The sequence below is a fragment of the Oryzias latipes genome, chromosome 19, assembly GCF_002234675.1.
Source record: "Oryzias latipes chromosome 19, ASM223467v1".
In the NCBI taxonomy this organism is placed as follows: Eukaryota; Metazoa; Chordata; class Actinopteri; order Beloniformes; family Adrianichthyidae; genus Oryzias; species Oryzias latipes.
The window spans coordinates 17,274,755-17,288,863 of record NC_019877.2 but is presented as its reverse complement, the minus strand read 5'-3'; the positions used below and the strand labels follow the sequence as shown (position 1 = coordinate 17,288,863).

The 14,109-nt window shown below is 39.1% G+C and overlaps 1 protein-coding gene across 2 annotated transcripts in view; it reads left to right on the top strand.

Moving 5' to 3' along the window:
* The window catches only part of LOC101172231 (ryanodine receptor 2), a 310,508-nt gene that overhangs the window by 41,940 nt on the left and 254,459 nt on the right, over window positions 1-14,109 (top strand). For both annotated transcript variants that reach the window (XM_023949560.1, XM_023949561.1), the window contains exons 2-6: window positions 5,512-5,631; window positions 6,901-7,005; window positions 7,433-7,498; window positions 7,584-7,662; window positions 9,039-9,151. In XM_023949560.1, the coding sequence (XP_023805328.1) occupies window positions 5,512-5,631; window positions 6,901-7,005; window positions 7,433-7,498; window positions 7,584-7,662; window positions 9,039-9,151 (483 nt within the window). The remainder of the gene's footprint in view (window positions 1-5,511; window positions 5,632-6,900; window positions 7,006-7,432; window positions 7,499-7,583; window positions 7,663-9,038; window positions 9,152-14,109) is intronic.

Sequence of the window (14,109 nt, the reverse complement as noted above, 5' to 3'; positions counted from 1 at the left end):
CCTTCCATGCTGCTCGTTGTGGGTGATGGTGTTCCCTCAGCCCACACGTGTATATAAGCTCAGAGATGGAGGGACTCTCAAATCAGCTAAAGACAACAGCTGCTTTCCCAGTTACACATAAGTTATGCTGAAAAACATCCCTCTGTATCCAAACGTGTGTCTTTCTTTCCTCTCCAGGTCATGAAAATGTTCTTGCACAGGAATGTGATTTTAGCAGTGCTAAATAGAGCTGCTCCTAAGTAGCATCCATTTTGAACCTTAAGTTTGTGGTTTCAGCGGAGCTCAGAAGCTATGTTCACACCGCCCTTGGCAACACACGCTCAAATGATCACTTCCAATGAAAGGCTTTAAAACGCACAAAAATGTGCATCGGATCAGGATTTATGTAAAGACAAGTTATGAAAAATCTTTTCGTATCCAGGCAGTCTGAGGGCTACGTCTAGCTAGCCTCCTGAAATATGAACTGAGACTTGGTTGAGTTTTAAATGTTATAATGGAAAAAAAAAATGTAATGTTGCTTTTATTGAATTATTTACAAATCAGAAACAAATTCTACAAATCAATAACTTTGCTTCATTGTACATTGTACTGAGTTTTGGGGCCAGTTTACAAACATTTTTTTGTTTTTAAAATTACAAGATTATAGGTCGTAAATTTACTACTTAAAATCTTGTGAATTTACGAGAAGAAAGTCAAAGATTAACATGGAAAAAACACCAGCGCCGTTTTTTTATCTGAGCCTTGCTTGTAGATGAAAGACGTTGAGCATTTCGTGAAGCTTCATTTGGTTATAGGTTTTCAAAAACAAAGAAATTCTGAACCTTTTTGGTGACTCAATCAGAATCAGATTATTGTCAGTGTACCCGGCTTTCTGGGGTTCAGCATCAGTGAAGCAGAGTTTCATAAGTAAAATAAAGAGTTAAGAGAAACGTTTGAGTGAAGAGGACCGCAACTTTATATTCCTTTTTATTCACATACCCAGAAGTCCATTTGTCATCTTGCGTCATGAACCTGTCATGCGCACAAGAAACACCAATGCAGAAGGTAAACAGTGTTACATACTACTCCAGATGAAACGTCCCTTTTCAACATAAAACAACAAAGAGAAATGAAAATAGTTTGTTATATTAGCATGAGATGTTCACTTGCTACTGTGCTGTATGCTCACTTCCATTTTAATCTTGTAAATTTATGAGTTTTTTCTCGTAAAATTAAGAGATTTAAAGTCGTAAATTTACAAGTTTTTTTCTCGTGAATTTAAATCTTGTAATTTTACCTTTTTTTTTGGTGGCCATAAAACTCTGTCGTATCATTGAATCTTTATCATATGTAAATAAAAATCTACTGTGTCTTCAGTTTTTTTTAAACAAAATTTCTTGTAGTAGGATTTCAATTTGCAAAATAGATTTTCCGAAACCAGAAGCTTAAAAATATTAAACGCAAACTTTGGCCCCATTTGGACTGGTCCGTGAAAATATTTTCTGACACTAAACCAGTCGGTGAAATCAAAAAGGTTGGAGACCACCGCTATAAACCATGTACATGTAATGTAGAAGAATACCAACTTAGTACATATTTAGACTAAATTAGAACATTTACTTTTTATAATATATGGATAGTATGTAAAAAGTAAACTTTTGTGCTAAAGATTTACAGAGAATTTTGTCCTTGCATAAAGGCTAAAGGTGGAGAGGCAAAGATCCGCATCCCTCTCGCTTTGAATAGTTAATGCAGAAAGAAAGGAGCCTGAACACAAACTGTTACATCAGATCCAGAAGAAATGGGAGCTGAGGAGGAGGAGGTTGGTAGAGAATCCCACGAACAGAAGATAAGCAGCTTAAAAGGAAACCAGTTTTATGCACATAGGTGTTGAATTAACAGGGAATTGAGTAACTCATGGTGCTCTGTTTTCTACCAAATGCTATGGGGATAATGATAATCTGCGCTTTTCCAGCACCTACACCTACAATGTGTCCATTGTTCATTCACTTTTCAGTCATACTTGGTGATGACATAGGCATGGCTGCCAGTTTGCGTCAGAGGGACCTCTGATCATCACCGGGACATTCATGCACATTCACACACCAGTGGAGCCACACTGAAGGCAGGGAGGTTAAAGTGTGTTGGGGAGGTAGTTGGGGGGGGGAAACAGTTCAGAAGGTAAAACGACCAGAAATGTTTGCTATAAAACATCTGGGCTTCCTTATGGTCAAACTCAATTGTGCAGCTAAGGAAATCTCAGTTAGTCTTTCTAGCTGTGACTAAACTCCAGACACAGAAGTTCCAAAATCTTCTGTGTTTACCAGCTTTTTTAACCTTGGCAGGGAACACACCTGATTCGTTTACTATTTTCGAATATTACATTTAAAGAATTCCCTCCTTTAACTAACTTTTGGGATTATTTTGATGAGAAAATTAGATAATTGTAAAAAAAAGTTGTTTTTTTAATGGGATTGTTTATTGATCTCTTATTCTTTCTTGGATTGGATTGGAAATGGTTTCTTTCAAGCAATCAAAGCAAGAATAATGCATAAACAGAACAACCAACAGAGATTTATATCCATGCAAAGATGAATGACCTACAAAGAGCTGGGACCAAAGTAACAAAGGTTACCATCAATAACACAATATGCTGCCAGAGACTCAAATCCTGCAGTGATATCATGTGCAGACGTGTCTAAAGTTTGCTAAAGAGCTTTTGGATGATCAAAAAGACATATAATTTGTCATTAGAAAAATCATTTATATAAATAAAATTTTGGAAAAAAAGAAGAGTGATATGATTCGAAACCAATTACTTTGATAATCTTCAACAATGGTTTTATTAATTGTATTTTTATTTTGTGTTATTATTTTTATTGTATATTATTATCATTATTATTTATGTATTATTATTATTATTAACGTTTATTATTATATTTATGTATCTTTATTTGGTCAAAGTTATTGCCTTGTCACATATTAATCAAATTGCAGATATGGAAATAATCTGAAATAAAAAATTCCACACTATGTCCATTGTCGAAGGTTGGCATTCATTCTGCTGTCTGATTGACAGCCGACTTGGTTTTAACAGTTTATAAAGTTTTCTGTGTTGTAACGTCTGCAGACAGTGTTTGTCAGGGTTCCTGTCATTCTGCAGCTGTTATTAGTGTGGCTGAATAAGTTGAATAATAAATTGTCAACAGGTCAGAACTCCGGTGAAAATCAGGGTCACCATTGAATTTTAGAGATAGCTCAAATCCCAGTCGCTATGATTTTCTTGAAATTATATTTGACTCTTCTATTTGCTGACAACCAGAACCTTTGACTGATCCGGTGTACCATGTGGTTTTGCAAAGATCCTTCAGTTTTTTACCCAAGGGTTATGAATATTTTTTCCCCCCTGATTTTTAAGAATCCTGGCATGTTTAGCAATTTCAGCATTCCTTCTGGGCAGATGACCATTCAGATAAACAGAAGATCCTTTTAGATTTTTCCTTTGCTTCATCAGAGCAAGTTTGTTTTTGATTCACAAACCTGATGGTGATCGCTGGTTTATCAGTCTCCTTTCTCCTGGGAAGTGGGTGACAGGTCTCGATGGTATGCAGATCCGTAGAAATCCCTGTAGACTTAAACATAATTCCACTTGACATTCAACAGACTCCCAAGGATCAGAAGCAAAGCTAGCATTACTAGCTCCGTTAGCAGTTGCCCGGGGTTTGATCTGTTATCCAGTAATGATCCCATTATTCATCTTGGATTGTTGTTTCACCCCATTCACATGTTTCTCCAGAATGTCAACCCTGTAGTCTCGTTGCTTGGTCTGGGCTTGAAGTCTTCTGATCTTTGAGGTCATTGAGCACTTTTTTGATGTCTGTCATTTGTCACTTGGTCTTTCTTCGGGGCCATGGTCGGTTTTCTTTTTTTGCAGAATTACTACTTTTTTGCTATAGACAATTCTGTGATGAATCAAATTTTAAGACTCTGAAAAACAGTGCTCGCTCCCAGAGCGCTGCCACATGCATCCTCTCTCATTGACCTGGAACCAGAGCTCCTTCTTTCGTAGGACTAGCCTCTCCTGGATTTTTAAATTACTCCCCTGTTACATCTGTAAAACAAAATTGCAGGACTCCTCTGCTCATGCCACATCACAGGACTGCATAGATGAATCTTTTCTTTTGGTTTGTTTAGATAGCAGTTAGGAGCTCTAATCCTGTGGCAAACTATATTCCCTTCTGAAATTAACCTGAGATTAGCACTGCTTGGTCTACTTTTGAGATAATTAAATTGCCTCTGAATTTAGAAATGATCTGCATCCAGAAACAACAACAAACATTTAAAATAATTCAATAGGCTTTGAGCTGTTAAAGTTGTTCACAAATAACACAGCTCTGCAATTTCAGGGAATAATATTAAGTTGTGTATTTTTGTGTTTTAAACACAATTCAGTTTTTTTTTTTTTTGCTGTAATATTTAGGTTTTACAAAAAGCTTAAGCTGTGTTTGTGCTTATTGAAAGTTTCTACATTTTTCTTACAGCTTTTTTCTTTTTTTTAACCACTGGCACATGAAGGGCTCCGTAACATGGCCTTCAGATATAAGAGATTAATTTTGGCAAAACTTTGTTTATGTAAAAAAAATAAAAAAAATGTAATCATATAGTTTATAAAAAGACTATATGATTTTGGTTTAATGATAATTTTTAAAATATTTCTGGCTGTAGAGTTGGCTTTTAAACAAATTATCCTTGCCAAATCTGGCCCTGCTTGATAAGACTGAAAAACAGCAATCAGTAAGTCATCTGTTGATATGCCTAACACATTTTGGAAGCGGACTGGAACCCAACTGAAATTGGGCTTAAATAGTAGTTGAACAAAATCGGTCAAAGGAGTATGCTTTCAGGAATTATGCTGGACGCTTTGGAAAAAAACATAGTAAAATGTATTTGGAATTGATTTTAAACTCTTGGGAAATCGATTTTATAAGGCTTGCAGTAGGATCTTGATCTGTTATTTAGATATTCTATCTCTGTAGCATCAGAGCTGCGTCATGCTTACCATTAGCTACAAACTTCTCAAACGTGTCCCTCATTTGCACAATTGTCTGTTAACTGTCATGTTGTAACAAATACAAGAAAATTAAACAAATGCACAGCTGATTCGTTCAGCGTCTTAAAGTTGACATATTTTAATGCTAAATAAATAGAAAATTCTTTCATCATTTAAGTCTGTCAGTTAGCGCAAGTATAATGGAGATGGTATGTGTTTTGACAGGTAATCATGTAATCCATGTAATGTTAGTTTAGCTGAAGCCCAAACTGGGTCACATTTGAATTAGGAGCAGAATGATGACGCAGAGAATCACAGTCCTGCTAACACTCGACAACAAAAAGTTTTTTTTTTACAATGCTTTAAACAGAAGCTGAAGCTTTCCTCTACTTTTGTATGTGTGTGGGTGTGTTTGTGTGTGTGTGAATTCATTAAGTAAGTTGATAACATGAATATAATGAATGTGCACCTTCTTTGTGCAGGACGATGAGGTGGTGCTGCAGTGCTCAGCCACGGTCCATAAAGAACAACAGAAACTCTGCCTCGCTGCTGAAGGTTTTGGAAACAGACTCTGCTTTCTTGAGTCCATCTCCAACTCTAAGGTGCTGATGTATTTTTCATTATCTTCATTTTTTAAATGCAGCAAAGGGATTTCTTAAAACTCAACTCAATAGAGACAGGGGAGATGTAGCAGACCAAGGGAATCATGAGGAAACTGTAATCAACTTCCATAAGAAGACACTGTTTAAGAAGGAACACATTAAAAAAAAGAAAAGAATAACAACCTTTGACTGTAAATAAGAACTGGACTGAGTGACTCCTCCCACTTCGTATTCCAGACAGGTAGTACCTTCTAGCTCCAAGAAGCCAAATCCCGGAGACTTCTATTAAAAATAAACAGCTATCACTCGGTCATTCTATATGTCAGAATAACCATTCTTGCTCTGATACCTTTCTTTGAATGTTCTTAATGATCCAAATTTTTTCCCAATATTTATTAGGGGTGTTAGAAAAAAATCGTTTTGAGTCCCGACATGGATTATTATCGATCGTCTCCCAACTTCTAGAGTATCATTAGCAAGCTACTGCGCAAAAAATTGTGGAATTAGAAGTTGTAGATTTTGAATCGTGTGCGTGGCGAGTTTGCAACTGTTGCGATGATAGCTAGCTCGCATATTTTTTTGATCTGAATTTAATGAAAGCCTATTCATGATTTCTCTGGTTCAAGCTATGATATAACATATGATATGACAATCCTAAAATTGTGGGCATGGTAAACAAAAAAAAGGGTGTTTTTTTGGAAAATAAAAAATATATATTTAATTTTATAAAATTAAATATGTATACAAACTAGAGCTGCACGATATGAGGAAAACCTGCGATATGTAATATTAGTGATCAATATTGCGATGGTGATATAACTTGCGATAAATGAACAAATAGCAAAAACAACAAAAACATTTCCATTTCACTGCAAAAGTTTAATTTAATTAAGAGTCAAAGTACCTCAAATTATTCTCCAAATGACCGTTGTCTAATTAGGAGGGCAACATCTAACATAAAAGCTTAATCCGATTGGTAAACAATGTGAAGGGCTCTGTCTGATTAGTCAAATGCATAAAGGGATTTATTCAAATCATATATTTAAATTATTGTATTTAATACATAAATAAATCTATGTTTATTCAGATTCTTCATTTTAAAAGCCTTTTTTTTAACCTTCAACCTGTGAAATGTTATTATAATGTTTATAATATTATAATTTTATTTTATGGTGTATTTATCTCTTGGAATACTCCCCAACCGTCTGCTCACCTGGTAAACCTGTCAGGGGTCAGCTCCTGACCTTGTCTGTTCTGCTTGTGTTTCAGAATGTTCCTCCAGATCTTTCCATTTGCACTTTTGTCTTGGAGCAGTCGTTGTCTGTTAGAGCCCTCCAGGAGATGCTGGCCAACATCAAGGAAAAGTCCGACGGGGTGAGTGTGGAGATGGGGCAAGCAAATGCACTAAGTAACGGGCATGAGCAAGACGGCAGGAAGAACATTTTGATAACCAGAAGGGAGAAAAGTAAAAAAAAACAACAAACAAACAAACAAGTATTTGGTGAAACTTGATCCCTACCTTTGCTAAGTACGTTTCTGAACTGACTTAAGTTTAGTTTCCTGTTAAATATGATTCAAAACATTGTTAATCTTTAAGAGTTCATTTTCAGAAGTTATGCCAAGGAAGTAAAAGGAAGAATGGTTTAGCTTAACTTCAGTTGGATTAATTTTTAGGAACATCTCATGATCAGTGTTTTCTAAAGAACGAAGACTCTTGGAAGTTGCTCATTCATTTTCATAACTTGGTTTTTTCCTTATCTGTCCTCTCTGTGTTTGCGTCTCTTTCTCTGTCCATGCTTAGGGAGGGGGGCATCGTACTCTGCTGTATGGTCATGCTGTCTTACTGCGGCACTCCTACAGTGGAATGGTGAGAAAAGCCTCAAGCATTTTTGACTCTTAAGTTCCTTAATTAGAAAAAGAAAAAGGTTTTCTTGGAACTGTTTCTGTTCTAGTTCCTGTGCTGCCTGTCCACATCCCGCTCTTCCACAGACAAACTAGCCTTCGATGTTGGATTGCAAGAAAACACTACAGGTAAGAACATTTCAGCCTGTGGAGAACTGCTTTCATCTAAAAAAAGTTTCAAAATGGAAAGAATATCAAACTTTCAAACCTGTTCTGTTTACCATGTGAGGAACGATCTGAAGAGCAGCTGTTATGTTAAGCCTTAAGACACGTTTAAGAATGCTCTGAATGCTGGTTCTTGAACGCGCTTTTAGCACATGCTGTTCACTCTGGACTATCGCTACTCAATACTAGCGCATACAGTTGGAAGAGACTTGGTGCAAAATGACAAGGTGCAAATCTCGTGAATCTTTCTCCAGGCATTTTCTTTGACACCTCTGTTCTGATGTATTAAAGACTTGGTGTCATAGAATTCCAACCTAGCACAAACCAGAATTATTAATTTCTCCCCGTAATCAATTTTTAAATGGTTGGCACTTCCAAGACTTAAAAAGGACCGAGGCCCTAGTTGAAGTCCCGGCTGGGGGGACCTGAAACAGAACATCAACGGGGGACCTTTCTGTGTGGAGTTTGCATGTTCTCTCCGTGCATGCGTGGGAGACTCCGGCTTCCTCCCACCGTCCAAAAACATGCTTCATGGTGATTTGGTTACTCTAAATTTGTCATGGTTTGGGTTTGTTTTGTCTTGGTTTTTGTTTTATTTCTTGTTCTGTCATGTTTGGTTCTGTTTCCTGTTTTATTTTGAAAGGTGTTCTGTTTGGTCATGTTCCTGAGTTTTACTTCCTTGTCCCTATCTGTCCTGATCATGTTCACCTGTGTCTTGTCTGCCCTGTCTGTATTTAAGTCTCGTCTCTCCCTTCCTCTTGTGCTGGTACATTAACGTCTTCATGTGTCGTTGTCCCTTCATGCCATGTTCCATGTTCCTCGCCACGCCACAGTAAGCTTTGTTTTGTTTTGTCATCCTGCTCTGCAGCGCCTTTTGTTTGTTTGTCATTAAACCCTCTAGTCCTGAACCCGTTTGCCTCCCGTCTCTGAGTCTGGGTCCTACCGGCTCTCGATCCCCCCTCACCGTGACAAAATTGTCCCTAGATGTGAACGTGAATGTGAGTGTGAATGGGCATGTGATTGTGACCCTGCGACAGACTGGCGACCTGTCCATGATGTCCCCTGCCTTCGCCCACAAGTGGCCAGGATAGGCTCCAGCAGCCCCGTGACCCTGAAAGGGACAAAACAGAAGAAGATAAATGAATGAATGAAGTTCAGCCTTGGAAGTTGGGGAGAGTGTCATGTTTCTGTGCTTTCCCAGTGAATAGCTGGATTTCAGGTTTACTTTTTCACCTTAATGCACATACAACATTTGTGTGCAACTTTTCTTTTCTTGGACATTGTCGCCACATTGTTGTGTTGGGACTCCTCAGAAGATTCATTGAGTTTGTTGTTTGCAGGAGAGGCATGCTGGTGGACCATTCATCCTGCATCAAAACAACGGTCGGAAGGAGAGAAGGTCAGAGTGGGAGATGATCTCATTCTGGTCAGCGTCTCCTCTGAGAGATATCTGGTAAGTGGGGGCATCAATGTCATGGAGGGAAAGACAGTAGGAAGAAAAGTCTTTAATATCATTTCGTTTTGCCTCTGCCCATAGTGCAATTTAAAAAACAAACAGTAAAACATCTTATATTATTAAAGGGCCTAAACTATGCAAAACCAGTTTTTTGAGCTTTTAAGTGTATTATAATGTTCATTGCTCATGAAAAGAAACCCCAAAGCTGTATTTTGATCTGCTCACGCATTTCTGAGTATTCCTCTAAAAATCTGCGCTCTGAGCACCAGCCCTTCCCAACCCATGAAAACGAGCGAGTTCTCACGAGCACCTCCATCCAGAAGGAGTCAGCACTGCAAGCACCGCCCTCAGGCTAACACAAACACCCGCTTTCTCTGCGAAGCTAGTGGTGTTTGCAAAAAAACCTTTCCTTTTATATGCAAATATTCATATACAAAAAGTTTTTATTTTATTTATTTTTTTGTGGGCAAGATGCAGAAACGCCGCCAAGGCCGGCTTTAGGTTGGTGTCATGAAATGGGCAACACCCACAAGGAGTGAAAGCCAGTGCCTCACAGATTTAGTTCTTACTCCAGGATAGGAAAAGAACTCACAAAAATAACTTATATTTCTCAAAGGAATTGTTCTTTTGTGACCAAAAGGTAATAATGTTATCATGTACATGGATTTTGTCTACAATAAAAAGGCTTAAGGATAGCATGGTGAGAGTCGAGACAGGCAGGTGGTAGACATGGGTCAGAGATGGGCAAGAGTCAAGGATCAGCCAATAGAAGATGGTAGAAGAATGCTTAGATCTGTAGACCAGAGACCCAAACAAGACTAAAAACAGCTGGGAGTGACTACTGATGGGAAACCATTGTGAGGCTCCTGGGAGGGACAGCAGGGGCTGATGGGAAGTGGAGTGTCGAGAACCAGGAAGTGTTAGTACTCTGGAGATAGCTCCTGCTGATGGCCAGAGAGGGAGACAGGGGATCGACTTCTCTGAGCTGCCGGGTAAGCGCGGCGTATGAATGGAACGGCACTACCCCGCCAGCCAACACGGCCGACAACCACTCTAGTGCCTTGCCGGTGAGGAGTGAGCACAGGAGTGACACCTTGCATTGCACAAGGAACAGCGAGAGACAAGGAGTGACTGGGGCGCCAGAGTGGAAACAGGAGAGGCCACTCTAGCTGGATATGTCTGAGCCACAGCAGACGGAACTTGTTCAGGAGGAGCAGCACTGGCTGCTTGACTAGCCTGGAAGTTAGTTCAAATGGCATCAGTGGATGTGGTCAACTGTTGGAGCTGACGACCATGCTCAAACCCTGCCAGGTTGGAGGGTCTATCCACTTCTACTGCTGGATCCATATTCAGCAAAGTCTTATGTAACAAAGAGCCAGAGTCAGGAGGATCTATGTGCAGCACTTTATTAAGGACAAATGGAGAGGTAAGCGGCTGACAGATGTGGGTTAAAGATAGGCAAGAGTCAAGACAGGCAGCTGGCTGAGGTGGGTCAGAGACAAGCGAAAGTTGAGGATCAAGAAATGGCAGATGGTAGAAGAATTCTCAGATTTGTAGGCTATTAACTAGTTGTACTTTTGGCATTTCTAGTTAGGCTTAAAAACTTCTAATATTAAGGATATCGATTTCATGTAAAAAAGGCTTGCCATACAAATGCTCCACAGTGATTAGAGGAGCACACAGTCCGAATCCAATGTAATTAAAAAAAACACATACAACCGAATTTAAAATTACTATAAGAACAGTAAAAATAGTTTTAAAAAATGCATGCAATAAAATCCATTAAATTGGATCACAAAGCATCTCCTCGTCTTGGGTAATTGTGATCACACCGAGACAAAGAGAGGGTAAGCAGGTCGTAACCGCACTCTTCTGCTGTTGTATGTCGCCATCCTCATGGACCTAACTTAGCTGTTCCGACCCTGCAAGTGAGCTCCGGCGCGTGCAGCCCCCACTTCTGGCACTCCAAAGCACCACCGTGTGCTGCCTCCACTTCTGCTGCACTCAAATGCCCCCGCAGGCCGCTCCCGCGGCTGGCACATCAAAACGCTGCCGTGTGCAGCTCCTGTGGCCGCCGTGTCTTAAAATTGCTGCTGGCAGCATTTGTCATGAGTTCCTGTCGAGTCGTTTTTACTCTAAATCAGCCCGATCACACGCCTGTTACTCCTTAGCATTCCATTCTATAACCCTCTGAGTTTTAAGTTTTATAACTAGGAGGAATGAATTGAAAACACAAAGTAAGAACACAAATAGTACACACATGCAGGTGCAAGAAAAAAAAACACCCCATGACACCTCCTCACAGTCGAATATTGGCAGTCCCTGCAATATTTTGGACTGAAAGCGTGCAGGAGGCACAACCTGTGGTGCACCAATGGGGAAGTAAACATAGCTGGGAGTCCTATTACCTTTTTCTCCAGTCGAGGATTCAAGGCATGCTGGAGGTAAAGGACTGATCGTCAACTTCTAAGATTTTCTATGAAACACCTTCACTATCACTTACTGTATGGAGTCCTATACTGTTCATAATTAAATAAATAAGTATTTAATTAAATAAATAAATATGACCTCATGCAAATACACAATCAACCAATAAATCTCTCATAAATTTATAAAAAGATCATGAAATGGTGAAAAAGCTGCACACAGATTTTAAATTAGCCGTTATATTATTCAATATATTTCATTTTGCTTTAAAAACCTGTTCATTATTTTAAAAGCATTTTAAAATATTCATTTTTAATCATGTGGAAATTTATTATAATTCTACTTCTTTTTTCAGAACCTCGGATTTCCAAATCAATATTTTCCAAGTAGCTTTGTTTTTATTTCATGTTGCTGTTTTTCACAAGGGATTATTTATTTCATGAAGAGCTTTTTCAGGAGAATGAGTCTATTTGTCAATCAGTGAATGTGGGTGGGATCTAAACGCTCATTTGCTGATCCCTGGAAATCGACTCATATTCCTCGATACCCGCTCTGGGGTGTGCCAGTCAGATAGATGGCATATTTCAGCAATATCCGTGCGGCTTTGCTGACATTTGATACAAACTATCTGTCTGCAGCAAAATATGCAAACATGGACGACTCTGTTTTTGTAGTTTGAGGGTTTGTGTGGACCAAAGGAGCTCCGGTCGTCCACGTCTCGAAGTCCCCTGTGAAACTCTCCTGACTCTCTTACGCCATTCACTCGGCTCTCCTTTGCTCTGCAGCTAACAGCTCTGCTGTCTGAGCTCACAGATCCAGTCTCACGTCATCGTGCCTTACACTGTGTCGGCTCGTAGGAGGAGGCGAGCTGGCGGACCGACAGAGAGTCAGACCAGGCAGCAGCGGATAGCGGAACAAGCCTGCTCGGGCCTCCTGAACCTTATATGTTTTCTATTTTCATTGAGACAATGATTATAAATCAGGTCCTCTGGTTTTATTTTTCCCTCTCGGGGAAAATGTTGAACCTTTCCTGCGAAAGTTTCTCTTTCTGGTTGTAAAACGCAGCGGAGATCCGGGGTTTGATTTGGGCATCACTTCCCCGTTCAGACCTCTCAGAGCGGGTTATTAAAAGATTCAGTCTCTATACTTTGGATATACTTTTTTATCATTACTTTTCCAGCGAACTGAACAACAGACCCTTAACTTGCGCTCACACACACACACACACTTTTGCGCTGGGCTCTCTGATTTACACGTAATTTAAGACATAGTTTGACTGCAGGAGTTTAAGCAGAGCCTTTCTGGGATTATCTCATGAACTCATACATGAAAACATTGTTATCATGTAGAACTATTCAAAATAAATAAACCTGATCTTTTAACACTCCGTGTGTATTGTGCATCCATGCATTTTAAATGAGATTAACACAGCCACAGCTCCAAGTGGCTGTCAGGCTAAAAACATTAGCTACTAGCTCCTCCCACACGCGGCATGGTGTGTTTATTGAACTCCAGTTCATAGACGTTTTGTGGAACTCCAACAGCCACCCAGCCTAACTTAGACCACTACTAAATGTTCATGAGAAGATGAAAATTGCTGAACCGACCACAAAATCACCCGAATTACACTCGCCCAAAGCCACTTTTATCCGCAAATTTAGAACCAAAACTGCCCAATTTCTGGTAACACTGTGGATGTGTTGAGGTGCATACTCCCCCTAGTGTTGAGGAGTGTGCATCGCGCCGTCACATTAGCTGAAACATCTTAGATCGATGTAGTCAGGGTGTTGCTGCTCATGTGTGAGTAAAGGAATGGCCAATCACAAAAGTGTCTCCGCCTTGTCTGGTTTGATTGACAGACAGAGACATTCTCCTGAAAAAGCTCTTCATGAAATAAATACGCCATTGTGAAAACAGCAACATGAAATAAAAAACAAAGCTACTTTGGAAAATATTGATTTTGAAATCCAAGGTTCTGAAAAAAGATGTAGAATTATAATAATATTTCAAATGAATAAAATTAATATTTTAAAATGCTGTTTTAAAATATTGAACAGGTTTTTATAGCAAAATGAAATATATTGAATAATATAATGGCTAATTTAAAATTTGTGTGCAGCTTTTTCACCATTTCATGATCTTTTTATATATTTATGAGAGATTTATTGGTTGATTGTGTATTTGCATGAGGTCATATTTATTTATTGAATTATGAACAGTATAGGACTCCATATTACTGCTCTGACCTCTTCGAGTAAATTATTCCAGAATCACCAACTGTCTCAGTTATGATGGGGGGTTCAGGGCCCCAGCCTCTATGTAATTTCCCTTGTCCATTCTGATTCCTGTTTCTTTTTATTTTTAACTTGTCCTGTCCAACAGCTGAGCAAGCAGATGAGAGCTGAAGGCCTCTTGTGTTGGACAGATTTTGCTGTTACAATAGGGGATTATGGATCTTCAGACAAACCAACTGTATATTTGTATGAACCCCTTTTGTATTTGAGGCTACTCTTTCTTTATAATGATTA